The sequence below is a fragment of the Pyrenophora tritici-repentis genome, chromosome 1, assembly GCF_003171515.1.
Source record: "Pyrenophora tritici-repentis strain M4 chromosome 1, whole genome shotgun sequence".
In the NCBI taxonomy this organism is placed as follows: Eukaryota; Fungi; Ascomycota; class Dothideomycetes; order Pleosporales; family Pleosporaceae; genus Pyrenophora; species Pyrenophora tritici-repentis.
In genome coordinates, this window is record NC_089390.1 from 6,279,363 (window position 1) to 6,306,766 (window position 27,404).

A 27,404-nucleotide genomic window follows, 5' to 3' on the forward strand; every position below is an offset into this window, starting at 1 on the left:
GTATTGAGTATCGCATTAGTTCTGCGCACACGCGATGTACCGAGCGAGCGACGCGGTGCACGAAACGACGCCGGCGAGCTCGATTCACTGCATTCAGAGACGGCACGCGTCACGGCAATATTTGTAGCAAAAGGAGTACTCAAAGGGACTGCGAGAATCTATCATGGGTATTGATCGCAGTTCAAAGTATCCTCCGAGAAGAATCATAGCCAGTTTTTGATAAGACGTAGGAAGACTCGCTTGCGAGAAGGATCTCCATCGATTCACACGCTGGCTACATTCGAAAAGTAAACTAGAGAAATGGCTTGTGATATGCAAATGGTTGCACATCAGTGCCATGCCATTCTATTAGACCCGATCTTCTGACACGTGGATTTGGGTCAATAAGCTCACGTTTGCGCAATTGACAGCTTCCTTATTTTTCAGCCAGGCAACGAACAAAAACATGAGCGGAAACCAGTCCATCTTGTTATTGTCTATATTCGTTGTATTACTCTGGATACTTCTCGTTATCCTCGCAGAACTCGCTCAACAATTTTGTTGTGTTATCAAGGTTTGGGGTAGGAACTATCAATTCAGCTTCAGTCATATGTTCCAATAGCGTGCTGGTGCTCACTCTCACGCTCTTCTTGTAGTAAGCAGACAGCTTGGATCGCAAATTTGCTGCGTCGATGTAATCTTCTGAGGACTTTTGGACGGGGTAGTTTTGGGTGCCTCGGGTCGACTGAACCATAGTACCAGTGACGTAGCAAGCAGACTACGTATCAATTAAGTCCCGCTTAATCATGCCCCACTGGGTCGATAGCAACTGTGCGACATCACTTTGTATTAAGCCTTTAGCGCGTTGGTGAACGTCAGACGTGGTACTCCGCTCTCTGTATTTCATTATTAATTCCATTTTCACTTTCACTTTCATCTACGAAAAAGCGACCGTGCGCGCCCCCCACTACCTTATTGAGGCAATCTGTCTCTACTACGCCCACCCACCTCACGCTCACCAGCCCCTAAAAATTGCTAATAACTCAGCCATAGAAAATGACAAAATAGTCATTGATTAAAGCAATGGCTTCATTCTGGGCATCCATGAACTCCACCTCAAGTACCAATTCCGAACCAACATGGGGCTTTGGGAGCCTGCGGACTGACCTTGATGCTCCCACCTCCTCTTCGAACGCACCTGCAACCCCATCCTTGTCTAATCCACTCGGTCCCGGTACTCTACCCGCATCGCCTATCAACCTAACTCCTTCCGCAGACTCAAGCCCAAGAAACAGCGCCACCTGGTACCGCTCTTGTTTACATTGCCATTTCAACCGACGCAAGTGGTAGACAGACCACGAAGGAGACTCAGGACCCCATTGCCATTTTCCAAGGAGAAGTACACATCCTGCGTATCTACCTTCCGCGTGACCAACTCCCCCCCACAGTGTGTGCACGACATGCACACTTACTTCCAACAGCAAGATTCCAACCCTCTTGTCGAAATTCATCTCTGCGTCCGTTCTCTCCTCCTCCTTTGTCTCCAAGACATCAACAACGACAATGAGCTAAAGGGAACCATAACCAACGTGGTTACGAAGTGGAGTGTTGGCAACACCAGCATCAAGTTCTACTTCCTTCGCAAGGGAGTCCCGACCAACCGCAACCGCTTTCAGAATTTCGTAGAGAAAGACTTGATGCGAGCGGCTGAAGGACTGCGGGGGACATACTGGTGTTCCTGGCACTTCCTCGTTGTCAACTTCTGAAATAGTTGAAGAGATGCTTTGATGAGACCCAAGTCTAGTGCCCGGCCTTCCGTATACCCTCCCGGAACAGAATTATTCTCCATGTTCAACATTCAGGTCTGTATAATACGACCTTGAGAGTTAAAAGTTCCTTTGTATGAATGCTGGCTGTGAAATAGGGATGCTCTTCTGGACTTTGCAGCTTTGCTAAAATTGAGCCGGCACATAGATTGTCGATGTAGACTTTTCGTCCACGATGACTACATCGCTTTAAATTGGGATGAGAACTTGCAATCACGGTAGCCAATACAAAATAAATCATTTTCTGGATGCTGATATCGTATGCTCCCATTTATACGTTTTCAATACACTCGATTCTTCTCCTATCCCTGTATCTGGCCCCATTCCTGCACCTCTCCCTCTTTCAACTCTTCCAAAATCTCGTTCCTAGACACAAGCACTCAACTCTAATTTTGTGTTACCGAGCTAGACCGCAAAGGCCAGCTCAAAAGGTTAGCTGACACAAACAACGGAGAAAGTCCTTGCTCGCACCTGAATTACATGGAATACTTGACGTGCAAGTGTATAAAAGCCCCTGTAAGTAGGCTCCAGATATACCCATAGTATTAGGGATAAAAGGGCTTACCCACACTTTCACTGTCAATTATCCATGTCACCTAGGCGTTTCCGTCCTCTTGCACAACGCTTCTTTGTACTCATGAAAATGAATTCAGAATGACTATACAATTCTACTCGAACAACTGCTCAAACCCAAGCCAAATAGCATAACTTATAGCCGCGCCTCAACCGCCGGCATCGTTTGTGAATGTCTCTCCTGCCTCTTCTCCCGTATCGCCTCTTCAAATACCCGCATAAACCTCCACACATCGCCAAATGTATTGTACAATGGCACAGGTGCTACACGGATGATACCAGGTTTCCTCTTATCACAGACAACACCATTCTCAACCAACGCCGCACTCGCATCATCGAAGATATCTTCTGGTAATAGAACACTAAGCTGTGCGCCGCGGAAACGAGGATCTGAGGGTGTGATGATTTGGAAGGGAGAAGCACCGTCTGTTGAGTTGCGTGCGGCTATTTGGGAAAGAAGATGCTCAGCATATGCGGTCAGGAGTAGTGATCTTGAGCGAAGATCGGCCATTGAGGTCTTCTCGAAGACGCTGAGGGCGCCGGCCAGGCATGTGAGATCGACGATTGAGGGGTTGGAGCATTGGAAGCCTTGCGCGCCAGGTGTGGGGACGAATTTGTTGTCCATCAAGAAACGAGAGGACTTGTCGTGGCCGTACCAGCCCTTTAGCCCCTTGTAGTGGTCATTGTTGCCATGCTTTTCGTGGATGAAAGCACCCGCGATAGCACCGGCACCAGCGTTCATATACTTGTATGTACACCAGCAGGCAAAATCAACGTCCCAGTCGTGGAGCTTGAGTTCGACGTTACCGGCGGCGTGTGCTAGATCCCATCCGATGGTGATGTTGTGTTTGCGTGCATGTGCGGTGATGGTAGGGATGTCGAGAAGCTGGCCACTGTAGTATTGGATACCGGGCAACATGATGAGAGCAAGTTCATCGGCATTATCGGTAATGAGTCTGAGGATGTTGTCTGTTGTAATGATATGCCCATCGTCCGGTTCCACTAGCAGCATACTCTTCTTTGGGTCAAGACCATGCCATTCAATCTGTGACTCGATGGCGTACCAGTCACTGGGAAAAGGCCGCCACTCGCACATGATCTTGTGCTTCTTCTCCATTGGTTTGTAAAAGGCTGCCATCATCAAATGCAGGTTGATGGTCAAAGTGTTCATTGCGACAATTTCCGAGGGCGAAGCACCTACAATGTCTGCCATCTTGCTTGAGCACGCAGCCGCCATGTCTTGGAAGGGTGTGAGAGGGGAGTCTTCAAGGGCGGTAAAGTGACCACCAACGACGATTGAACCCCATGTTTTGAGATATGCGTTCAGGTGCTCGCCCACAGCTCTTGGTTGCAGACCTAGAGAATTGCCGCAGAAGTAGATCGCCTCATCCTCTGAATTTGATGCTGGATGCGCCGTTTGAGTGTCGTCCTTGAGAGTTTTCCGCCGAATTTGCGCTTTGCTCGGTACAATGAAGTTCTGGCGGAGAGTTGACGAAATTCCCTTACTCGCATCGAGAGATTGCGCAAACTCCAATGACTCGCAGGTCGCCGGCCATTGCGGCTTTTGCCCTTGCCGGAGCTGTTCGACAGCCTTGGTCAGGTCCATTGGTAATATGAAATGAGTTGATGTAGATGGTGTTTTGACAAGTTTTGGTCGAGATTCTTAATCAAATTTCCAAGGACACGTTGGGAGACTAAGATATATAAATTGCACTTCGAATGACGCGTTGACACTCAAAATATCCATCCGACGGAACGGAACGCGCTAAATCACCAAGCTTTCGGCCCAACGGACGAAGTTCCGTCGGGTCGATCCGACAACTATCCGTCAACCTTGTGATTGTTATAGGTACCACATGAAAGTGGGTCACTGCTATCGGCGCATAAATGCGGGTTTCGCCATATCAAAACAAGGCGTAAACCCCAGAGAGCCTCCTTGGTACATCCTTCACGATGAGTCCTCATAGAATTCCAGTCCTTCCCTCACGCGACGCACTCCATCAGTATGGTATCTCAAAGAACGGATTCTTACCTGCTGAGCCACCTTTACGCCAATTACCGCATGGCTATTACCGACCCTGGGAGAGGATCGTTGAACATCTCCCAGTACTTATCGAGAGGCAGCAGATAAGAGAATGGGTAGACGAGCTGCCAGTCCTCGAAACCTCGCATCTTTCTAGCGAAGCAGAGTGGCAAAGAGCCCATTCGCTATTGGCGGTTATAGCTCAGGGATATATTTGGACTGGCCCCGAGCCATCACAAGTACGTGACCGTACTCAAGTACTACCATCACGGATGCTGACAGAAGCTGCAGCGACTACCTCCTGCAATCTCTGTGCCTTTCCTCCAGACTGCTGAGCGTCTCGAGGTCCACCCAGTCGCCACATACGCAGCACTAAACTTATGGAACTGGACACCGCTTAGCGACGACGCCGACTTGACGCAACCAGAAAACATGATCGCATTGCACACTGCAACCGGCAGTGATGACGAATCGTGGTTCTTTATAATCTCCAATGCCATGGAGGCAAGGGCCGGGCCATTGATTGAAGCCATGCTTGGTGCTATGGAAGCGGCTGAGCTCAACGACGCTGAGACTGTTATTCGTGCTCTGCAGTACTTCGAAAGTGGCATGAAGAGTATTGGTCAGCTTCTGGAACGCATGGACGAGCGATGCGACGCACAAGTATTCTACCATGAGATTCGTCCCTTTCTTAGTGGCAGCATGAACATGAGTGCTGCAGGACTACCAAATGGGGTGTTCTACGATGAAGGCGACGGAAAAGGTTCGTGGCGGATGTATCGAGGTGGCTCCAATGGTCAGTCGTCATTACTACAATTCTTCGATGCCGTTCTATCGGTGGATCACTCCAGAAGCGGTGGCTTCCATGCAGAGATGCGTGGCTATATGCCAGGGCCCCACGCTAGATTCCTCGACGACGTGCAGGCGATTGCAAATATTCGCAACTACGTGGATTGCCATCCAGAGAACAGGGACCTCCTTTCGGCTTTCAATGAAGCAATCGCGGCACTTAGCGCTTTCCGCGACAAACACATCGCACTAGTAACCAGGTACATCATCATACCAAGCCGCATGGGAAAGCCAACTACTGCGATAAAGAGAAGGGACATCGCATCCGCCTCCACTAAGATGGTCGCCGAGAAGCCAAAGACACAAGAATTGGTTGGGACTGGTGGAACCAAGCTTATCCCCTTCCTAAGAACTTCTCGGGACGAGACCAGCGAAACGAAAGTCGTACATTGAATGGGGAGAGAATTTTAGGATAGAGTTTAGAACTTTTCTACACCTGTCATGGGACTACGGGAACAAGCCGCTCCCCGTATGTTGGTCATAGATGGGAAACAGAGGTATGTCGGCCACTGATGCGCCCTCAAGGTTATGGGTGCCCGGCTGGAGGAAATCTTGGAGGCCTTGGTCGTTTTCATTCGCCCACGGCAAGGCGAAAAAGTCCGCATCGTAGATAGTCCAATCAAGTGACGCCGAAGCGGGGAGGTTGCGCTGGGCAGAGTCCCGGGTGCCTAAGGTCTCAGAACTCCGCCGTAGTTGGCCGCCATTTGCCGTAGATGCTCTAAGAGCTTGATCAGATGACAATAAACCAAAAAGCTCCGAGGAAGCTTCCTTTCGTTTTCGGCGCAGGTGCAGTGCTCTTTTCTTTGCATGCGCAGTGGTGATCTTGAGTAGAGATTGGGCAACCTGCGAATATTGACGGGCGTGAGGGTCAACCCTACCAAAATAGTCCATGCAGGTAATTGCATCCTTGCAACTATCCTCTAACGTGAGGCCGGAGTTGCCCATGATCCCCACCGTCAGAACGAGTGTAGCAGTAAAAAGCCAGGATCTATTACTAATCAGCCCTGTTTGATTGTGAAGTGCAGCTCAACTTACACTATCAGGGGCATCTTGCGAGGCAACTGGTCTGCATTGATCAGTACCAGCAAAGTATCCACGAGTGTCGCAGCAGCATCGAGTGCCGCGTCTGCATACTTGCGCTTCTCCTGATGGTCAGCCTGTGTTCCCCCGCTTCTTAAAGAAGTTCCTATGTACTCGTATAGCTCGTATATGAGGAAGGGTCGGGTAAGTAACATGATTCCGTAGTAATAAGAGCACAGTGTGGAACAAGCACCAACTGCAGCCTCACGGGCGTCTTGCTTGTTGGTGATATCCGAAAGCTTTCGTAGCCATTTCGACGCCCAGTTCTTCAGCTGCCTCGAGACATAATCGGCGATCCGTAAGGATATGCGCTTGCGAGAATACACCTCGACGACTACGCGTTCGATGATCATGAAGATCTGAACGCTAGCATCCAGCACATTTGCGCTAAAGTCGACTAGCGGCTCTTCTGGGGCGTTATATTTGACGGTGCAATCAACATCGGACGTTGAAGGAGGTCGACCTAGAACGTTACTATATGATTAGGCCAAGGTAGTTAGTGTATATCCTCAAACGACATCAAGTTGAGGCACTATGAGAGCACCATTTTAGAGAAACTGGTGGTTTGATGCGTCGCAACCTCTATCTGGCATCAACTTACCTTATAAGCTGATCCACAACTCGTAGACTTTTCCAGATGCGATCTCTCACTACTTTGATATTTCCACCAAAAGAAGCGTTAACTTCTGTTCGGTGAATACCAATCGCATACGCGGCACGCGCAGCCAAAGCTATGCCTCAATCGTCAGTGAGGGCCAGCAAATAGTCCAATGCTAAGAATGACATACAAAAGTATAAATACGCGCCATTCGGCTGTGATGCTCTGAGCATGAAGACCGCGACGAGTGTAAACCCCTGAACGGTTGAAACGTTCATGCTGCTACACATGTACTTTAGGAGCAGGTCCCGAGCACGTCTGAACCAAGCTTCTGCCTTGTCTTCGAACTGCTCTTGTGCGCCAATAGAAAGTACAAGATAGAAAACGGCTGATGCAGCATCATCTGAGCTTAACCGACGGCCATTTGCCCAACTCTTCAACTCGGGTGCCAAGTCCTCGGGTTGGAACAATTGAACGAGGCCGCCAGTGGCAGTAACATATTCCTTGACTAGCATATCCACTTCATCTGGGTCGATCGAGGGACACTGCTGTGGATCTGTAGATTCCGGTCGGGTTATTTCGATGATGGGGTCTCGCGCAGCTTGGACAGCAACCCCTGAGTCAACTTCAGACGTGATGAGATGCCTTACTGTTTGCAAGAAGGACAGTGGAGCGCAGTCGCCAATAAAGATGAGTTTTCCCTGAGCGTCACGCAGTATGCGGCCTTCCAAAGGCACTGCTGTATCTCCTTGTTGATCTTCTCTACTTAAAGTGGGAGAAAGCGAGGTACCATTTCCATCTTCCTCTTCGATATTTTCGCGAAGGTTTGGTGTTCGGCCCACTGAAGGAACACGGGATCGAGGTGTGCGCTGCTCATTAGGAAGGCGCGTTGGACCACTAAACACACACGTAGACGCGCGATCCTTCCGTGTGCAATACGCGCATGGTTGCTCTCCATCGCATTTGACCTTTCTCTTTTTGCAAAGATCACAAGCTGCTGTAACGCGATCAATGCGGCGACGTTTTTCCGATCGTGCTTCCGGCTCGGGCATCTCAAGATTCAGGTGTGGTGGTTGGCAGTTCCGTGTTGCTTTTCCGATCCGACGGAAGGCGCAGCGGTTGGCAGTAGGCTTGGCATTTGCTCAGCCTCGGCGTCAACGGTCATCGCGATCCTTTTTCTTCCGCAGCCGACATCCGTCGTGGCCTGACACATTAATTTTCAGTACAGCACATGTATGACGTACACCTGACATGTGCGGTATATTCACCACGGCGATGGACGCCACAGCAAATTGGAACCTCGCGTCGTCATTATCACCTTGGAAGCTGTACCTGCAAAATACACGTCTTGCCTAAGGACTGTCAATTATCAGTCACTTCGCAATCATGCTCCCATCGGGATGCCATGGAATGAAAACGACAGTGTGGATAACCCCCACTGTTTCATTCATGATAGGCTCATTTAGCGCCCACAGTAGCTCTTGTAAACTAGGATGTCAAGTATTTCATGTCACCCAGGAGTTCCCGACATTCTGATATGTGGTGGGCTAATGACATGGCTTGTGACGTGGGGGACTTTACATCAACAGCACGGCTATGAATACGAACGCGTCACGACGTAACTTCGCCTGAATCAGCATGCTAAAGATCACATGTGTTTCCGTTCGCAGCATCCGTCTAGTGCCTTTCAAAGAGAAAGAAATCCAGTCGCCGTATTGCTGCAAATGCGTGATTGTGTCCAAGACTTTTCAGAGATATGATAAACTTGGTAACCTGATCTGGGTAGAGGATTGTGAACTCCACAGTGCGGAGTAAGAAGAATGATACGTCAATACGTGTAGCCTAGTTTACGCGACAAAGCTCTCTGAGCCAACTAGGATAGTAGGGGCCGCCACCACGGCGGAGGCCTACAGAAGTGAATCTCAGGGCTGAGAGTGCAAAGTGATGTAGTTATGCCGATACTCGAAAACATCCCAACCCAACTTCATATTCCATCAACATTTCGGTTTTGTATCTAATAACCAGAACTAATAACTCCACCTAACCACCCCTCTGTAGATCCTACAAAGCATGGCCAGACTGTGCTTACACATGGATAGTGCCCGAGAACCTGCTTGGTTTCACGCCAGATGGCGATGGTGGCATAGATGAGATGGTTGACCCGGAGATTTTCAATGACATTGAAGTGTTGTTGGCTTGTGCCTAATGTTACAGTGGAGAACGGGAGTTAGTCGACATCAACCTACGTTGATAGGGAAGGCATACTTTAAATTCAACTCAAACTAGATTAACCAGACTAAATCCATTCATGGGAATCGGTTATGTAGCAGTGCGAGATTAAAGCTTCTTCGGCACCAAATTCTCCCAACAGACCTTCCTATGCTTCCCTACCTGGCGTACTAGAATGATCCCCCTATCACAGCTATGGCCATGCGTAAGCAGCAAGCTCTTTTACCTCAAATGCTCTCCAATTGGCGTCCGTTCTGTCTAGAATATCAATACTTGTAACGTCATGTAACGGTCTCACATACCTTTTTGTGCAGGAGCAGGCAATATAGTATACTAACGGACTTTGCGGGGTTTGTTTTTTCTGACATTTCGGGTGATATTTCGGGAGAGAAGCAACGAGAGCGGGTCAGTTGAGGACTTTTTGTCAAGTGTTCCAGCATCGGGGGACGATCTCGCTTGTTCCAGACACGATCCCGAGCAGTAATTGGCAATTCGGCGACACCCCGGCTCGTTCTTGAAGACACATGTCTGTCTGTCGGTTGGGTGGTGGAGAGACGTCTGACAAAGGGAGATCTCCTAAGATGAATCTGGTTATTATGAACGCGCGATCTAATCTGATTGATTACGTGTCACTATGCTCTCACCGCTGACGCGGTGAAGGGCTTGAGGAGCTATACTAAAGATGGATCTGACTCAGCATAAACACGCGCTCTACTTACCCTGATTGATTACGCAGCGCTATACTCGAAACCTCGCTTAGTAGTGCGTGAATAGACCCGAAGAAAGCGCGCGGAGGTATAACTATATGCAATTGCTACAAGCAACTTTCTATCTTCCAAATACCTCAGCATTTTTCATTCCAGCATTGTTTTATCAAGGGACACACTTGCTTCCATATCTACGCCATGAAGATTCTTTCAATCGCAATTCTATCTACATTCGCTGTCGTCGTGACCGCGAGTTGTAAAAATGACGGCATCAACGGATATATTTGTGACCCAAACCAAGATGAGCCTTGGGTATGGAGGGTACGTATCTTCTTAAATTTACATACCAGTACTTCGCAATGATACAGCATGCGATTCTAGTAGCGCTCCATCTTGCTAACTGCTCTAAAGTGTACGACGGACGCTGGGCCAGCAGGAAACGACTGCTCTTTGAAATCGGAAAAGGACAAGATCTACTGCGTATGTACCTCACTTCAATAGAGTTACTACGCTTCTAGTGCTAACAGAGTTCATCCAGTGCTCAAGATCTGAATAGAGACCTTCGGTGGATAGACTAGAGCCCTTTGCTCCTTTATCCTCTTCTATGACCTTGGTTTCCCCTTACCCGAGCTACTTGCCAATCAGACAATCGCAATATTGTTTCTTCACTCCAAGTATATAGATAGCCATGGGACTTAGAGCTTAGCTCTCTATCGAATACAATCTTGTACACCTAGCACTGTCTTTAGTATAGGTCCTTGAGTGCGGCATACCCCCCAAAACCTATCCATTGTAAAGGAATATTGGTAGGGTATATCATCATAGTGTTTAATGCTAAACTATCTATTTATTATTGAGAAATATACGTTAGCTGCGAAGTAACAACGCACTGCCGTTCGTCATGTTATCAGTGTCATCATGTGTCTTGCATAGCTCCAGTGGCTCATAGGCATAAATTCAGGTTCCAGGTATATACGTATGTACGTATGTAAATCCTGGCTATGTGTTCCATCGCCAGTATGTGATCGTGCGGCCCACCTTTCCTATTCGACGCGTACTGATGATTCCTCTACGACGTGCTTGTACTTCCTCGGCTGTAGAAAGAGATGTCGGTCGACCAGTGCCGCTTTTGCTACCCGGCCGAGAGATGTATGTTCCTTATTGCGATAAATCTCTTGCTAATATACAAAAGCTTGTGACCCGTCTGTGAGACCGCGGTATTTAAGGCGGGGCGATGTTTGTTTTCTAGGAGTAAGTTCGACGTGGTTCTGCAAAATATAAAATCTGTAATCTGTTGTATAGATTCAAAATAAAGATCGGGAGGACTTAGGCATGAATAATTCACTAGTGACCAGATTGGTATGCGCAGTTCCACCCCTAGTCTATAGCCGACGAGCCAAAATTTTTGGTCGCGAGGAAAGCATTGGGATCTGTCGAGCCAGTGATATGCCTGTGTCTCAGTGCCGTAGAGGACTGGCTGGCCAAAGGGGCTGTTACGAGACTAGTGCATGCTATTCCACCTCTAAATGAATTTAATGGCACATTAAAGGATATTCTCGAATCCTATATCATATCTTAGCATAGTACTGGGCGAGTGAAAGTCTCAATCAGAGTGGCCCCAGGAACCAATGCAGGACACCATCCCATCAGTACTATATGTATCCACGCTTTGTACCTGGGATTTTAGATCTATACGCTACTATCCCTCCCCAATGCTCGATTGGACAGTATCTTATCATTAACGATGATGCTAGTTCTAATAACAATCGGCCACATACGCCGATGACCTGGCAAAATACCAGGAAATGTTGGCTCCGGTGGCGACAATACCGCAACCCGAGAATAAACCGCGCCGGAAGCGTGTGGTAGCGCCAGCGGGGAAGAAAGAGGAAGAAGAGGATCGACCTAGCTTCTTTGGCCGTGGCGCGAGTTCGTCATCATCCTACCTGGGTGTCATGAAATACTTGACAGTGTGGGTAAGCGCCTAATAGGTGTGTCTGGCGACTACAGTGGGATTTTTATACTAGTATATCAAGTATTTCATGACACCCCGGTGATCCACAAGAGTACCTGGTGGAGTGTATGTATGAGGATATCAAGATGATCATAAACATAGGACATAATCTTCATGTGCACCTGGAAGAGACATGACATCGAATTGATTCGAATCAATACCCTATGCAAGCTGCTGCTTTCCTGTAACCGGGCAAACAGCCCCTTCCGAAGCACCCGCTACACTCGGATGTACCTGAACCTTGTCTTTATGATGTCCTACAGTAGCTTTCGTTACCGGGCAAACATCACCGGCATTCGCCTTCAGCATATCAGGGTGATCGGGTGGGAGAACTTTTGTGGCGGTACCGACTATCGGGCAAACGACGTCGTCCATCTCCTTTGCTTTCGGCTCGTTCAGGGTGTTCTTGAGCGCGGGGCACGACGTGGCCGTGGTATCTTTGGTAGGCACAGGAGGATGTGCGTGAAGGTCATGATGATGTTCCGACCGTGCACCAACTATTGGGCACTGTTCGTATAGCTGTTAGTGATACTTGATGTGTTTTCATCATTCACTCGTATACGTACAATTTGCCCATCCTTTGTGAGATCCACAGAGGGATGGTTAGGTGGGAGAGTGCTGTTCGTCGAGCCAATGACAGGGCATGCCATGTTGATGTAATATGAGGTTGGTATGGTATGTTGTTGATGAAATATGAAGTTGGGTTGGTATATGGTTGGGTGTTGGTGATGGAGTGGGATTTGAAGTTGGTATTTGGTATATTTGGGTGTTTGTGACAAAGACAACGAGTTGGGAAGACGCGAAGAGGGGTATCACTAGTGATAAAGCGGTGTATCAGCTTGTTGGCTTGCGCAAGCTCTTATGCACTTCAATGGCCGCTTTCGAACTACCCCAGGTTTGCAGGGATGATGCCGCTAGTGATGGTGTCAGCTTCATTATCGCGACGCTAATTGGTCAAGGGCTCCAACTTCAAACACGATAACGCGAGCCTCTAGACACTTCGACAGCCATCTCGAGTTGTCGTTCTTAAGCCTATCCTGTAAGCCCCCTTCACTGCATAGAAATTTGTAACTCGGCGGCTGTTTTCCCATCTCGTCGCGTCATTAGGGTATGGGCATTTTCCTAGTCTTTGCTTTTTCTGCGCTTCTTTGTTGAGCTATCTTTCTAAGACCCCCAAAATCCACTCTAATGGCGGCGATCCAAGATCCTCTTCTCACCATGTGATTGTAACTGAGCCGTACTCAATTTGGACATCGGAACACATAACCTCATGAATACATCCCGAGGTCTACAACAGCTCTCACTAACAAGTAGTTTGCAGTCGATGACGTCACCAAGAGAATATATCCACCTGGGTATCATGAAATACTCAACGTACTAGTGTATAAAGGCTCCCGAGGTCCTGTAGTCGCCAAACACGCCTATTAGCATTGTAGCTTGACACTTAAATAGTCGTGTTGGGCGACTACAGTGGCCTTCGTGCACTAATATGTCATGTATTTTATGACACCCAGGTGCAACGGTAAGCTCGTACTTAACCTTGAAGGCGCGTTGGAAAACAAATCATATATAAGAGTTCCTCGCTATATAGGTATATAACTATGACTGAAAAGTCTTAGTTAAAACAACATTCAGATAGACAAAAAGTCCGTTTCCATTACAGCGCATGTACATGCCCACGGAACCTAGACCAGATAATTCATCCCTAATATTCCAGAAACCGTAACATTCAGAGCCATCTAGATTATCGCAGCTGATCCAGGCAATGTAAGAGATGCAATGTAAGCCTTCCTGAACCGGATGCGTGCGTCCGCCTCTGCCATGTCCTTAGCATTTAGTGTAACCTGATCACCGTTGACACGGCCCATCCAATAGCCCCACCGACGGACGAGCTCAACTCGAATTCCGCGTCGAGGGCTGCGCTGGACAAGGAAGCCCTTCATGAGCCACTTGCCGAGATCCTCTAGCACGTTCAGATGAGCTGGCTTACCTCCGTAATATGGTTGCCTATAGATGCCGTCGATGTAGATCTCCGCCAGATTTTCGCAACCAAACAACGTCTCCAGCATGAATTTGTTAATGATTGATGCAAGAGGACGAGAGTGACGAACAAACTGGGTCGACTGGTTACAAATAGAGATCTTGTCAACATGGAAGGTCATATCGAGCTGTCGAAGGTTCTTGCAGGCGACAGCTAACTCGAAGCTCGAATTGCTTAAGGTGTGAGTTCCCTGTTGGTGATTAAACCAGTGCATATGCGGGAAGTTTAGGTGCTTGACGGCGAACTTTCCACGACCACCCGGGATCGCATCGAGGAACTGGCGAAACCAAGTCGCCATGTTAAAGTCTTTGTTCATGTGGTGATACCTCAAGTCGTAACGCTTAGTGCGCTGAAGCATGAGCACTAAAACCTCTTCGTGCATCTGGTGACTTACAGACGCAAGGTTTGGCAACCAGCCCTGCGGACAGCGTCCAGCCTCTGGCTTGGAGAACACAGAGGTTTCCTGGTTGTCGCACGCGATGAGTTCATATGGGTACTGCCACATACAGCACGGGTTGCGAAAGCCGTTGTGGTGCCGGTGTTTTCTCAAGCGACCAGCACCTTGCTCGAGAAGGGCATACTCGTGGATAACGAGTTCACGAAGTTCAGTAGGGAGCTGGGTAAACTTTGGAAACCAGTCAGGACATACGTATGATATGTAGTTGACCACCTCGGAGAATTCCCGGAACGCCGCGACCTCTGGATCGTTCCAGTTGTCAAAGTCGTTGCTGTATGTGGAATACTCCTCCACCATGTCCATCAAGTCCCAGAATACAACCTTGTCAATCGGCGCGTAATTCTTTGCTTCGTGCATGAAGATAACAGCCCTCGGGATGTCACGGCACTCCAAAATGTCCATGACAGGCATATCCGAGTTGTAAGTCCACTCGCATGTGCACTGTTCCTCTTTGTCATCCAAGTACGGGCAACGGCCACGCTGGTGCTGGAAGAGACCGTATGTATTCACAAAAGCTTTACTCATGCTCTCAAATGCAATTTTCTCGATCGATTGATATCCCATGTAACCATACACGCCTTGGAGAACACCGGGGATGTACTGATGCTCACGAGGATCTAATGGAGAAGGGTTGTAGGCATGTCGCATACCCCTTAGATTGCCCCTCATCATGCTGAAGAACACTGTATCCTCTGGGGTCTTGTGAACGGAAGCTGTGTATGCGTTCCTTAGGTTCCGGAGGGTGTCTTCGACAGGAGTATCCCAGTCTGACACTGACCCATAATCATTGCTGTAAGTGATATATTCACTAGCGATGTCGGAGAGTTCTTGAAACGCAGCCTGAAGGATAGCATCTTGAACTGGGTCGTGTACGGTAGCCGTAACAGAAACGCAGTCGTTTTCGCAGAAAGAACTAACGGCTGTCTTCTTGGTCTCCGCCTAGAACATGTTAGTCTTGAAGAAATCACCAATAGAAACAAGAAATACTTACGCAAGCTGTATGCCTGATAACCTTCATTGTAGCGGTAGATGTTTTCAATTACTCTCGATAACAAGGCTACTTAATGACAAGGTTGTTTAATGAAAAAGTTGTTCGGTATACTAGTAGGGATGAACCAGGGATTTGATGATAGTAGCAAAGAAAGATATCCCTATAGAAATAGGTTCTTTAGACATTCGTGAAAACGACGCTAATATGGTAAAACTCCTGTGGTACCATAGTTCAGTTGACGAGGCACCCCAAACCACCGCACCCAAAAGACCTCAAATGATTATTACATCAACGCAGCAAATTTGTAATCTAGGAGAACCGCTAGCCCGAAAAAAAAAACGCTAGCAGCTCAGTCCTTCCATTAGTGCGCGTATGATCGCTCTTTTGGTGCGCGTATGATCGCTCTTTTGGGGCGCGTAGTATTGTACTCTCTTTGGAAAGATCAAGGGCTTACTGCCTGCCTAAATGACTCTCAAGAGTCATTTAGTGCACTATAATTTCACTTGCTTTAAAGGGAGAAGAGGATAGTGCGCCATATTTGAGTGAGGAGAGCGGGTCTACGCTTTCGTCTTTGCGTACACTGTCAAGAAGTGGCCGAGTGAATTACACTAAGTCAACTTCCTGGTTAGTGCGCTTTGGTGCTAGCGGCAACGTAACGCTTGCCTGCACAAACATAAACAAGTGCTGGACTGGTTCTCTACTTCGTTTCTGCACCTGAGTCCCTACTCAGCTATCACGTTTCTTCTGAGCTGAAGGCTGTCAGCAATCGCATTCCATCGTAATAAAAGCAGAAGCACCCAAAACTTTGAGCGTTTCTAGCAGTCACTTAAGATGTCGGGCTGGACCTCTGACGACTTTGAGCCCGATTGGGCCTGCAACCCCGACTACGAGTCCCTCGCTGTCTCCGACTACAAAGACGACTGGACCCCGGAGGTCATACCCATAGACTTCCTCCCCGTCCGAGATATCTTCGCATCGGGGCTCGGCTTCATGACAACGCAAGCCGTGTACCCCGTGTACGACGAAACGCTCCTCGCCTTCCTCCACCTCGCCACTAACGCCTTTGAAGCTATAACTTTCACCTACCAGCGCACCGTCAGCTTCCGCAAGTTCCTGCTCCTCCCTGCGGAACTGCGCCTCAAGATGTACACCGAGTACCTCAAAGCCGCAAGTATAGAGGGCAAACTCAAGAAGCATTTACACACCGACCACTTTGGGAAGGCCTGTTGCATGTGGACGTGGCCGTCTGAGCTCACCATCTGCGACCGCAAGTCCGAGAGCGAGCTCCCGACCGCCAAATACGCACCGTGGCTCCCTGTACTTGCATTCACCAACAAGCAGGTGCTGGGCGAAGTGACAATCTGTATGCTGCAGTCAACAGAGTGGTTTATCTTCAAATATGAGGAAGCCAAGCTATTTAAGATTGTAACTTGGTTCGCAAACTGCTTGGCGACGTTTCCGCGCATTGTAGCTAACGGTTTGGAGACGACAGAGGGTTTCGCGGTGATCAGGAAGCTAGACTTCCCCCATGCGAGCAGATACCATGAGCATTGCGTCGGCCCGGTCGTCGATGAGAAGAACCCAGACATCTGTTTGATGCTCGAGTGTGGACAGTTGGATACGATAGCAATGTCTTTTCACTGGCGTCGGCTAGTCAAGGACTTTGATACAAGGCAGCCGAGGGAGCTAGAGGACTTTCTGGATTTCTTTCATTTCCGGCCGATGCTGGAGCATGAGTCGATGAAGAACGTGTATCTGGAGAGGGTTTACCCGCGGGACGAGGAGGAGAGGACACTGGAGTGTATGGATGAGTTTGCAAAGTGGTTGGTTCGGGGATACAGAGCGAGGGGTAGGGAGGTTAATGTGTATGTTCACAAGCGATGGCGGGTTTTTCACCACATGACGGTAGGAAAGAAAGTTGTGGTTGAGGAGGAGAAGAAGGCTGGAGAGGGCCAGACAGAGAAAACCGAGTAGAGTGAGGGTTTTCAGCGCTCGGAAGATGTGGTAGGAGTACTATACGTACACAAAAGCTTATTAGCCATGCTTGTACATTACTTGACTTAGCGTTAAAGAATACATGACTGCTTTCAATGTATTCTGGATTATTCGTCTGACCTCACGAAGTGCTTTATATGAAAAGGTAATTATACCTGAGAATCTACAGCTTTAAGGTGAACGAGCCCGATAAGGAAGCGGCGAACGCGAGCCCTTTGCACGCGAGGGCTTTGTGTCCTCATCTGAGTGTGATCGCCTTCGTTCACGCTTTCGATGCCGGTCGCGCCTATCTCTAGAGTCTTCGCTCCTATCCCGAGTTCTATCTGAGCGGTGGCGGCGATCTCTGTATTCTTCCCCCTCCTTGATTCTCTTCCTGTCCTTGTCCCTGTGCCGATCCCGATCTCTTGACCTATCTCTCCGGCTGTGTCTATCCTTCCGCTTTACCCTCTCCTTCTCCTTTTGCTTTTGCTTCTTCAATTTCCTAACGGCTTCGTCCACTTTCTCCTGCTGGCGCTTGATTATAGAGTCACGCATAGGATCGTCCTCGTCCAACTTGTCCATAAGCTTGCCGAGTTCAATCTCTTCAGGAAGCAACGGTCGGTCGTCCTCATCGCTGTCACTCTCGGTCTTTCTCCGTTTCTTTCTCTCGCCATCAGACTCGTCGCCTTGGTCGAGGAGTTCGGGCTCGCCCATGGTGTTGTCCCTCATGTCTTCGTCGTCCTTGGGCTTGTAGCGCGCATGGTCCACCCTGATTATGCGATCCATAATGTTCGCTCCACCCAGGTTGTCAACAGCCAAGTCGCAGCTCCTCTGATCCTCGTATTTGATCCATGCAAACCCTCGCGACTTTCCTGTTTCCCTGTCACGCGCAAGTTTGATCCAAACTGGCTCGCCATACTGGGAGAAAATGGTAATGATGTCACCCTCGGAAAGTTCAAAAGGAAGGCCGCCGATGTAGATGAAGGCTGTGTCGCGGTAGTCGGTATGCCATGAGCCTTCTGGATTTATCCCGGCTTCAAGTTCGCGCTTGTTCAGCTGCTGGATGGCGCGGATCGAATTCATGGTGGTGTGTGTTGAGTAGGTTGGTGGAGTGAGAGATGTGAGGAAGGCGCGTACGAGACGTCAAGAAGGCACGTCTGGGTGGTGGCTTGGCAAGCTCTAGCCTTGCATGGTGTTGGTTGCTTCAGCGTGGGGCTTTTGCGACTTATGTACTTGTTAAAATGGAACCTGAGGAATGGTAATCTCGTGATGTAATGATATGGTCCTCGTGTCTGTTCTTGATATCGATATGTTCGTAACTATGTGACGCCGTTGACTGTAGGCTACAAAGGCTGCTGATGGGCAAGTGTATAGGTACAGTCATCTGCCCGATTAGTACCGATCTGAGGCTCGTCGTATCGTCTGTAGGCGTCGTGTGCTCGGAGGTGAAGACTGACATCGCAGTCGCACTGGAACTTTTGAAGCTCGGGCTTGGCCAGGAGCAAGATCCCTGCAGAAAAGGTACCAGCGAAGACGTGTGAGGACCAAACAAGCACACCGCAACCCCACTACTAGCCATTCACTCGGCGCCGCCTTGCGCCTCCCTCTGCCGTCGCACATTGTTTGCATATCCTCACGACACCGTCACCCAAGCGAGAGCGCGCCGCATCACACGCGACAATCAAAACTCGGCATCTTCTCCGCAATGGCCAACACGCGTCGAACACCCAACTTCCCCACGCGCACACCAGGCGGCCACGACCGACCAGGCAGCAGAGATGCAGATAGAGAGGAGATATGGAAGCCCATGCTGGACAACATCTCGAGCGGAAAGCGACTACCAGAGAAAAGCCTCCTAGTACTGGGTAAGGCCGCAACAGGGGTTACAAGGGTAGTCAAGCTAACGGCCGAGGGCAGGCGGAACACCAGAAACACAGCGAGAGTTTCTTGAGTCAGTATCGACGGACACGGCAAACAACCGGAGACCGCCAGACCGAGGCCGGAAGCCGCCAATTGCCAATCAGTTTGCCCTAGGATACACGTATCAAGATGTCCTGGATACGGATCATGAGGGTGTGTATTGTCAATCTGCTATGCTCCGTGGTGGTCGCTAACAGGATAAGATACACTTGCTCGCCTTTCGCTCTATCTGCTGGCAAACCCCTCGCCCTCCTTCACCCCGCTCATCAAGCCCTACCTAAACCCCCGAACCCTGCCGCACATGCTCATCGTCATACTACTGGACTGGAACCACCCATGGCTATGGATCCGCCAACTTCGCGATTGGATCCGTGTGCTGCGATCGCTTATTGTCTCACTCGATGACGCTTCCAAGGTGGCCCTGGAGGAGAATATTCAAACATTACAAGACAAAGGGCGCAACCTGACAACCGAAGGGAGCAGCATGGAGAATGTGAAGATACCGCTAGGACCTGGAGAATGGGACGAACCACTTGGTGTGCCCCTGTGTGTTGTCTGTCAGAACGCCGACAAGATTGAGACGCTTGAGAAGGAGCGGGGATGGAAAGAGGAGGAGTTTGATTTCATACTCCAGTATATGCGTACTATCCTTCTCAAGCACGGTTCAAGCTTGGTATATACTATGCCCACAGCACCAGGCTCATTACGGACCCTCATTCATTCCACCCTTGGCATCAAGTCGTTACTCCAGCAAGAGCAACTGCGACACAACGTGACAGATCGCGATCGGGTACTGGTACCCCCCAACTGGGATTCATGGGCCAAAATTCGTATCCTGCGAGAAGGATTCGATGTCGAAGGCATCAGCGAGAAGTGGAGCGTCGATATTGATATTCCTCAGCATCTGCGACCAACCACTGCCCAGTCACCAGCGCCTGTAGAAGATGAAGCTCAGACAAATGGCGCAACAACACCTGTTGCAGAAGAGGAGGACGAATCTTCAGCAACTGCATACTACGAACAAACGATACGTAACCCGGAATCCGACTACGCCCTGTCTAGCCTGTCGAAACAAGCCAATGGACTCGAGGTGACAAGCAAAGATCCACAAGCCTTCCTCGCTGAGCAGGTCAATGTCCTGGAACATCTGAGACGAGAAGATGAAAACGAAGCTGCCCTGAAAGCTGCGCGCAAAGAACAAGATGCGTCAACTAGCAGGACCTGGACCGAAGAAGCTTCAGGGGTGGTCGAAGAGCACATTGGACCTATTCAGTTCAACATGGGTGGTATTCAAGTAAATGCCGATGAAATGGTGAAGAGGCTGCAGGTACGTTAGATGACCATCTTACTACCACCACATTACTAACATCTATCCAGGACCGACAAACAAACCGACAAGACGAGCCAGAGACTCCACCCGCGAAAGCGCAAGATACCAACATCAACGACAACGAGAAACTTCGGTCGTTCTTCTCAAGTCTAGTCAACAAGACACCTTCAAGCACTCCACGGGGTTGAATAAAAGTCGCCAACCTGAACTTGCCCCTTTCCGGGTTTGTATCTTTGTATCTGGGTGGCATTCTTTTATTCTTCCCACCCACGCAAATATCTTCCCATTGTTCATTCAACTGTTTTTGCCGAGACCGCTCGTGGTGGCAGAAAGAATTACCCTTTATTGGTCCAGTGATCGTCGTCATCAGCATGGCTCTATACCCACTGTGTATTTCGGTCTACAATACAATTTTTTCACGTTCGACCTAATATTGTGCATGTTTGTATGACATGCTTTTTCTATTTCTTGTGATGTGGGCTTTTGTGGTCGAGGACGGATGCTGTCTTGTATGAAGTTGATACCATATTCTTGTCACCTCATCCTACCTTTCGACACATGTTCTTCATATGCTTATATGGTGTAAGTCTTCACCTTTATTCTTAACTTTTTGAATGAATTTGTAGTCAATCAATCTTACTCAAACGCATAACCCACTCCACATAACATACGCTTCACACGTTTCCTTCCTCTTTCCACGTACGGCAGAGCTAATTCACAGTATCGACAAGTACTTGAAGTGAGTAGCATGGGTTTCAGGGTATGAAGTAAAAGCGTTTCATACTATATCAACACACACCGCAACTTCTGAAAGCTCACTCGTTATTCATTGCCAAACCCTCCAATATTCACAAAGAACTTCAATAGACCCCGAAACTCCAACGCCTAACCCCCTCTATCATCCAGCTTTATTCCTAACAATCTGCAAATTCGCACTAATAGTCGTAGTACTTGCCCTTCCCGCCATGCCCATCTTTCCCACCTCACCCCCACTAACACTCCCCTCACAACTCTCACACCGGCGTAAACTGCCTACTTTTGTGCTGCCGTCCATGTCGCTATATGCACTATCTTGGCGTTGTCTTTGATGTAAAGGGCGGATTGGGTTGACTGAGATGGCGGGGTGTTGGGCAGGTTGTTGTGTTATGCGAACGGGGCGGATTGTTTTTGGTGTTTCTTCCCAGGTGACGCCTGTGCCGTCGAAGCGGCGCATTTGAGAGGGGGCGCAGCCCATTGTTTTGTGTGGTTGTGAAGGTTGTGATTGTGGGGAGGTTTGGTTTGGTTCAAAGCTTTTTGATAAAGGGTATTGGCGTTTTTGGAGGACTGGTAGAGAAGGATTGGAAGCAGCGTTGTTGCTTGAGATAGAACGAGTGTAGAGGTTGGGTAGACGATGAAGCGAGTGGCTGCTTTGACTGCTGGAGAGAAAGGGTTTGTGGGTTGTGAGTTGTGAGTTGGAAGCCTGAGGTTGTTCGGGACTCAATCTCTTATACTGTCTCTGTCACATCGTGTATGGGTCTACACTGAGGGATTTGTGGTTGGTGTGACACTACCGGACAGTCGGTGCAGTACAATTGAAGATTTCCTTTACAACACTGTCGATCTATCTTTGCCTCAAACGCATCTAGAGTAGCTCGTGTAGCCTTGTTGCTAAATTTGAGTCTCTACGTTGGGTGCCAAGGTATTTGATACCGTTGATCGTCCGGAACCGTGTTCGGTTTCATAGATTTGAGTCTGGGTTGCAAGGCGACAATGCAGATGATCGGTATTGCATTGACACAAACTCCGACGCTCAGGAACCCATAAGCGCCGCTCGCAAATGATAGTACAAACTCGCGGCAAGAGATGCTCCAGCCCGAACGCGTAGTCTATACAAGGGGCTTGGCAACGGCGTGAAACCAAAAATAGAAATACAACACACGACTGCTTGGCATGGGAAGCTTGATAAAAGTGTGATGCCTAAACTATCATATTGATCGTCTATGTGATATGTAAGACCCTCCCACATCTCCATGCTGTCGTCGCCGAAAGGCTAGACACGGAAGGGGAGCAGAAGGGTCAGTCAATTTCCGCGATCCGAGTGGAGTTCGATCGTCCATGGAGAGCGGGACGAGACCTCAAAGAAGATGGCGTTGGAGAAAAACAAAAGACAGCTCATATCTTGATGAACTTGGTGTGAGAACCCGTTGCGACAATAGGACCAGGCTTGCCATCTTCGAGCTTCCATATCGTCGCCGTTGTGAACGCAAGGGTACCACCCACCTTGCCAGCCTTGCCCTCAATCTCTATAGTATCACCAACTTTCGCGCCGCTCACATATGAGATGTGGATATCCGTGGAAACCCCAGTCTTGGACCGATTTTCCCACGCGGCAATAGCCACGCCACCAACCCAATCAATCAGCGTCGCAGAGACGGAGCCATGTATACTACCATGTGTGTTGACATGGTTTTTAGTAAGGAGTAGCTGTGCACGCACAACCCCCTTGGAGGCGTACGTCAGCTTGATATCGTCGAGCAGAAATTGGTAGATGGGGCTGCTAGGCTTGCGGCTTAGCCAATAGTTTTCGACATAAGTGAGGATTTCAGGGTCGTTGGGAGCGTCACTGGCCATGATGAGTAGAGCGGGGTGGTGGTAGCGAGTGTTGAGTGCGAACTTGGACGGGATGAAAAAGTCGGGCTTAGTGTGGAGAAGGGTCTATCTAGAGCCTCACCGCGGGATCGGCGCTACTATTCCGCGGCCTCTGCGATCAGCAAGCGGCACCTGTGAAACGGCCATTACGCCAGTGTCAGCACACATAGACGCCACATATCCACTGTCACGCTGGAACATGCTTCACAGCAGTTCAGGACCTATTCCAGTGCTGCAAACCCCAATGTTGGCGTACATACAACCACCATGAGCGACCCTGTGCAGGCACCCCCGAGTCCGCGCGACTCCGCAACATACAAAGATCATGACGCGCGACGCGATAGCGATGACCGTGGTAGTTTCGTGTCCCCGGATCCATTCAAGACCGACGCGAATGCGCCTTCACTCGACATCAAGGCCCTCACAGATCGCACCCTCCACTTTTTGGCGACAGCGAGCAATGAGACACTTGGGGCCTGTCTCGCCGGACTGGGCGCAGGCACATATCTCATTCTCGGACGCGTAGGGCTGGTCCTTATAGGCGTTGTGGGCGGCGTGGTACTCCATGCCACATGGGAAGGATACCATGGTGGCGAGAAGGAGACGACAGGAGCGGGCGAGAGCAAGAAGCGAGAGTTAGCCGCCGATATTGCGCAGAGAGTGCTCGACTGGCGCAACACCAAGGCACAAGAGAAGAATAGTCAGGAAGATGACAGCTTCGACCTCAACCTCCAGCTGTATTCAGGCAAGAAGCTCGATTACTCCGAGTTCAAGACCGAGACGGCGGCGGCGTTGAATGAGCTGACGGACGCAGTCATGCGTGACTATGTCAAGTATGTCCTCCACACAGTGTCTAGATACTTATCTAATACAATGCAGGTGGTGGTACGCCCCCCTACTACCTACCGACCATACCTTTCCAGACTCGTGCCGCCAGACCTTTACCGCTTTCATCCTCTCCATATCTGCTCACCTCTCCCGCAAGCGACCAGCCGATAACTTCCTTGACTTCGTGACGCGCTCGTCATCTTTCATGATCATACTGCTGCAGGAGATTGCGACCGCTATACAAGCCTCTCCGGGTGATGCCCCTACCGAGGCGGTGGATATATATCTCAAGATGAAGCGCGACAGCACTCTGGCCAACATCCTTGACCCAGACTACCAGATGAAGCAATTCAGTGTGGCAGCGGAGGACATTCTGCAGAACTATCTGGACCCGAAGACGTACAACTGCATACCAGCCAGGACGTTTCTACACCAGGTAGTAGCCAAGCTGGTACTCGAAATGATCGTTGTGAGCTGCTCCAAGCCTGAGTTCATCAACGGGTTGATTGTGCAACTTTTGGAAGACGGCGAACCAGAGTTGCTGAGTGCCATCGATGCTGGCGTTGAGGGTGGGCAAATACGGAACGCGAGGAAGAGCGTAGATTTCCCCGAAGGCTCAGAGGGGGCGAACGCAGCTGAGAGAAGGGAACACAAGCGTGTCATGAGCAAAGCTCAAGAGGCGATGGATGATGCAATGCGCGAAGCCCAGCTGTTGAGCCAAATGATAGCCGAGGAAGATGCAAAGCGTTTGAAGGAGGAGCAGAAGCAAAGTTCGTCTACGTTGACTTTAAACGACGATCAGTCGGAAAGCACCACCCAAGGCATCGTCACGCCATCTTCCTCGGGCAGTGAAGCACATGGCGACACAGATATGGGAAATTCGGTCCTTTCAAGACAATCCATGTCAGAGGCTGGCCCAACATCTCCAACAAGAGCGTCCGAGGAGCCACCAAAGGAAGAAGCTAAAAAGGCATTCACCAGCTTTGATCAGCTCGTGCTACCACAACCACCTACTGCGTTGATGGACAACCCGAGTCCTGCCGAGAAACCACCACCATTGACCCTGCACAACGCCACAATGTCCATCTTCGATGATAGCATGCCCGGAGAGAAGGGCACTATCAAAAGCAAGCCAATGGCAGAATACCTCATACAGATTGAGCCCAAGTCGAGTCATCATCCTGGTTGGATGACAGCGCGCAAGTACACTGAGTTTGAAACGTTGCATGAAGTCATCCGTCGGATAGCAGCCATTACCGGTAGTGCCGCCTTCAGTGAAGCTCACGCTACATTGCCCTCATGGAAAGGCCACACTAAAGCATCTCTTCGCGGAGAGCTCGAAAGATACCTCAATGACGCAGTGCAGTACCAGCCTCTTGCTGAAAGCGAAGGCATGAAGCGCTTCCTGGACAAAGAGCTTGGTTCTGGAAAGACCCCGAACAGCGGCTTCCCAGGTATCGGATGGGCTGGTCAGACATTTGATACCGTAGGCAAAGGTATGTTGGGCGCGCTTTCAAAGGCACCCAAAGAAGTGGCTGGTGGTGGCAAAGCACTATTCGGTGGTGTCTCGAGTGCGATAGGAAGCGTAGTAGCACCGTTAGGAGGAAGGAAGCAGCGCGACTCTATCACCAGTGTTACTAACACATCAAGTCCTCCCCTAAGCCGCACAACCACACGACAGAGCAGAGCAGAGTCGACTGTTTCCGAGCTACCCACACACATCCGCTCCCCGAGCACCGTATCTCTAGTAACAAATTTAGCGAGCAAACGGACGTCGATAGAATCATTACGCGATCCTCACTCACCTGTCATAGATCAGCAACCGGGCCGCGAGGCTCCAATGGAGCGCCGACCCTCATATAACCCCGACGGCGATGGCAAGCGATCTAGTGTGTCTTCCAGATATGGCTCACGGAGTAACAGTCGCGCACCAGGAACACGGGAAAAGATCGAAGAACTCAGTCCGATGATGGGTGGTGATCAGATCCTCAATCTACCCCCCCATGCCCAGTGAAATTTCCGACGACTACGGCGCTCCTCGCAGCGTCCCCGACACAATACAGGCCCAAAAGCCGTCTCGCACATCAACAGACTCTGTGCCATCTCTTCCCCGTCGTACATCAGCCACCTCAATCACGTCTTCGCCCATAAAATCTCCGCCCAAGAACCGCATGTCAATCGTCACCCACACACCGCTTTCCGAGCCCGAAACCACTGTCCTAATCGAATTAATCTTTGCCGTCATAAACGAACTCTACACCTTATCCTCCGCCTGGACCCTCCGCCGCACCCTTCTCAACGCAGCAAAAACCTACCTCCTCCGCCCAGGAAACCCGCAACTCTCCTCCATCACATCACTCATGCAAACGACCGTACTCGATGACAACACTTCCGACGCTGGTCTCGCATATCATATCCGCAAGATCCGCGCCTCGGGCCTCCCAACAGAGGAAGAATTAAAGAGCTGGCCAAAGGAGATGCCGGAAGACGAGAAAGAGAAGTTACGAGTTAAAGCTAGGAAGTTGTTAATAGAACGCGGTATGCCTCAGGCACTTACCAGTGTCATGGGGCAGGCTGCTAGCGGTGAGGCGCTGGGCAAGGTGTTTGATTGTTTGCAGGATACGAGGGTTGCGAGGGGTGTGGTGTTTGGTCTTGTGCTTCAGGGATTGAGGGCTATTACGCAATAAGTGAAAATACTAGATTTTGTTTGTATTTGTGATGAATAATATCAAGATTATTTTCTGTCCGTATTGTGTGCTCGGTATTTTGCGTTTTATTCTCCTTTTCACACATCTGTCTGTCGTGTCCCCACACTTCACTTCCAACCAGTCTCCGTCCTGTACTGCGAAGATGGTGTACATCATCACTGGTACAGTAGTCCTCTCATCAACGCCTGCAGGTTGTGGAGATGACGCAGCATATTCAACCGGTTCTAAACCAGCTTTTTAACTGCCGCATACAGCCCATCGACCCGTCTGGCATTGTACCCTACACTTCTTTCACAACATCCAACAACATCCCATACAGCTAACACAACAGTCTCGTAGAGTTACGGCCATGTTTTTCCTCTCCCCCCTTCGAAGCTGGCGGCATATAAGTCGATATATTTGCCGTCCGTGGTGTTTATGTCGAGGTTGGGACCACCCACGCCGAGGCTAGAATGTGTGATGAAGTAGTGTGAAACATTCTTCCACGGAGGGGTACCGCGGTTATGTTGGATGGTTGCGAAATCTCGGTGACTTGGTGGCTCATTCACGAACTCGGGCTGTCGTGGGGGAACTCGGTTGTTCTGGACGCCGCTGGTGGATTTGGAGATGTTAATTGTGATCTGGTCCTTTGAATGACGCAGACGGCTGC

The 27,404-nt window shown here is 49.6% G+C and overlaps 14 protein-coding genes across 14 annotated transcripts; 8 read left to right on the forward strand and 6 right to left on the reverse strand.

The window, feature by feature from the left end:
* Positions 1–445: 445 nt before the first annotated feature.
* On the forward strand, positions 446–601 carry PtrM4_024530 (uncharacterized protein; the record flags this gene model as incomplete). The annotated part of the gene is made up of 1 exon (XM_066103625.1): positions 446–601. The coding sequence occupies one exon, from the start codon at positions 446–448 to the stop codon at positions 599–601; it is 156 nt and encodes a 51-aa protein (XP_065965827.1).
* Positions 602–1,439: 838 nt separating this feature from the next.
* Positions 1,440–1,745, forward strand: PtrM4_024540 (uncharacterized protein; the record flags this gene model as incomplete). Its single annotated transcript, XM_001932217.2, has 1 exon — positions 1,440–1,745. The coding sequence occupies one exon, from the start codon at positions 1,440–1,442 to the stop codon at positions 1,743–1,745; it is 306 nt and encodes a 101-aa protein (XP_001932252.2).
* A 769-nt stretch (positions 1,746–2,514) lies between these two features.
* PtrM4_024550 (Kynureninase) lies at positions 2,515–3,984 on the reverse strand (the record flags this gene model as incomplete). Its single annotated transcript, XM_001932218.2, has 1 exon — positions 2,515–3,984. The coding sequence occupies one exon, from the start codon at positions 3,982–3,984 to the stop codon at positions 2,515–2,517; it is 1,470 nt and encodes a 489-aa protein (XP_001932253.1).
* A 347-nt stretch (positions 3,985–4,331) lies between these two features.
* Positions 4,332–5,643, forward strand: PtrM4_024560 (indoleamine 2,3-dioxygenase family protein; the record flags this gene model as incomplete). Its single annotated transcript, XM_001932219.1, has 2 exons — positions 4,332–4,640; positions 4,693–5,643. 2 exons carry the CDS (start codon positions 4,332–4,334, stop codon positions 5,641–5,643), a joined length of 1,260 nt encoding a protein of 419 aa, XP_001932254.1.
* A 54-nt stretch (positions 5,644–5,697) lies between these two features.
* On the reverse strand, positions 5,698–7,980 carry PtrM4_024570 (Fungal-trans multi-domain protein; the record flags this gene model as incomplete). The annotated part of the gene is made up of 4 exons (XM_001932220.1): positions 5,698–6,238; positions 6,286–6,804; positions 6,932–7,061; positions 7,119–7,980. The coding sequence occupies 4 exons, from the start codon at positions 7,978–7,980 to the stop codon at positions 5,698–5,700; spliced, it is 2,052 nt and encodes a 683-aa protein (XP_001932255.1).
* A 2,082-nt stretch (positions 7,981–10,062) lies between these two features.
* Positions 10,063–10,365, forward strand: PtrM4_024580 (uncharacterized protein; the record flags this gene model as incomplete). The annotated part of the gene is made up of 2 exons (XM_001932221.2): positions 10,063–10,185; positions 10,276–10,365. 2 exons carry the CDS (start codon positions 10,063–10,065, stop codon positions 10,363–10,365), a joined length of 213 nt encoding a protein of 70 aa, XP_001932256.2.
* A 1,675-nt stretch (positions 10,366–12,040) lies between these two features.
* On the reverse strand, positions 12,041–12,528 carry PtrM4_024590 (uncharacterized protein; the record flags this gene model as incomplete). The annotated part of the gene is made up of 2 exons (XM_001932222.2): positions 12,041–12,385; positions 12,445–12,528. 2 exons carry the CDS (start codon positions 12,526–12,528, stop codon positions 12,041–12,043), a joined length of 429 nt encoding a protein of 142 aa, XP_001932257.1.
* A 1,089-nt stretch (positions 12,529–13,617) lies between these two features.
* On the reverse strand, positions 13,618–15,394 carry PtrM4_024600 (uncharacterized protein; the record flags this gene model as incomplete). The annotated part of the gene is made up of 2 exons (XM_001932223.2): positions 13,618–15,315; positions 15,368–15,394. The coding sequence occupies 2 exons, from the start codon at positions 15,392–15,394 to the stop codon at positions 13,618–13,620; spliced, it is 1,725 nt and encodes a 574-aa protein (XP_001932258.2).
* Positions 15,395–16,198: 804 nt separating this feature from the next.
* PtrM4_024610 (uncharacterized protein) lies at positions 16,199–17,341 on the forward strand (the record flags this gene model as incomplete). The annotated part of the gene is made up of 1 exon (XM_001932224.1): positions 16,199–17,341. The coding sequence occupies one exon, from the start codon at positions 16,199–16,201 to the stop codon at positions 17,339–17,341; it is 1,143 nt and encodes a 380-aa protein (XP_001932259.1).
* Positions 17,342–17,771: 430 nt separating this feature from the next.
* On the reverse strand, positions 17,772–18,424 carry PtrM4_024620 (RNA-binding protein (RRM domain); the record flags this gene model as incomplete). The annotated part of the gene is made up of 2 exons (XM_066103626.1): positions 17,772–17,777; positions 17,849–18,424. The coding sequence occupies 2 exons, from the start codon at positions 18,422–18,424 to the stop codon at positions 17,772–17,774; spliced, it is 582 nt and encodes a 193-aa protein (XP_065965828.1).
* A 622-nt stretch (positions 18,425–19,046) lies between these two features.
* On the forward strand, positions 19,047–20,779 carry PtrM4_024630 (dynein; the record flags this gene model as incomplete). Its single annotated transcript, XM_001932226.1, has 4 exons — positions 19,047–19,206; positions 19,259–19,414; positions 19,465–20,588; positions 20,639–20,779. The coding sequence occupies 4 exons, from the start codon at positions 19,047–19,049 to the stop codon at positions 20,777–20,779; spliced, it is 1,581 nt and encodes a 526-aa protein (XP_001932261.1).
* A 1,963-nt stretch (positions 20,780–22,742) lies between these two features.
* PtrM4_024640 (thioesterase family protein) lies at positions 22,743–23,201 on the reverse strand (the record flags this gene model as incomplete). The annotated part of the gene is made up of 1 exon (XM_001932227.2): positions 22,743–23,201. The coding sequence occupies one exon, from the start codon at positions 23,199–23,201 to the stop codon at positions 22,743–22,745; it is 459 nt and encodes a 152-aa protein (XP_001932262.1).
* Positions 23,202–23,486: 285 nt separating this feature from the next.
* PtrM4_024650 (PX domain-containing protein) lies at positions 23,487–26,061 on the forward strand (the record flags this gene model as incomplete). Its single annotated transcript, XM_001932228.2, has 2 exons — positions 23,487–24,052; positions 24,099–26,061. 2 exons carry the CDS (start codon positions 23,487–23,489, stop codon positions 26,059–26,061), a joined length of 2,529 nt encoding a protein of 842 aa, XP_001932263.2.
* Positions 26,062–26,218: 157 nt separating this feature from the next.
* PtrM4_024660 (Nexin-C domain containing protein) lies at positions 26,219–26,734 on the forward strand (the record flags this gene model as incomplete). Its single annotated transcript, XM_066103627.1, has 1 exon — positions 26,219–26,734. The coding sequence occupies one exon, from the start codon at positions 26,219–26,221 to the stop codon at positions 26,732–26,734; it is 516 nt and encodes a 171-aa protein (XP_065965829.1).
* Positions 26,735–27,404: the final 670 nt, after the last annotated feature.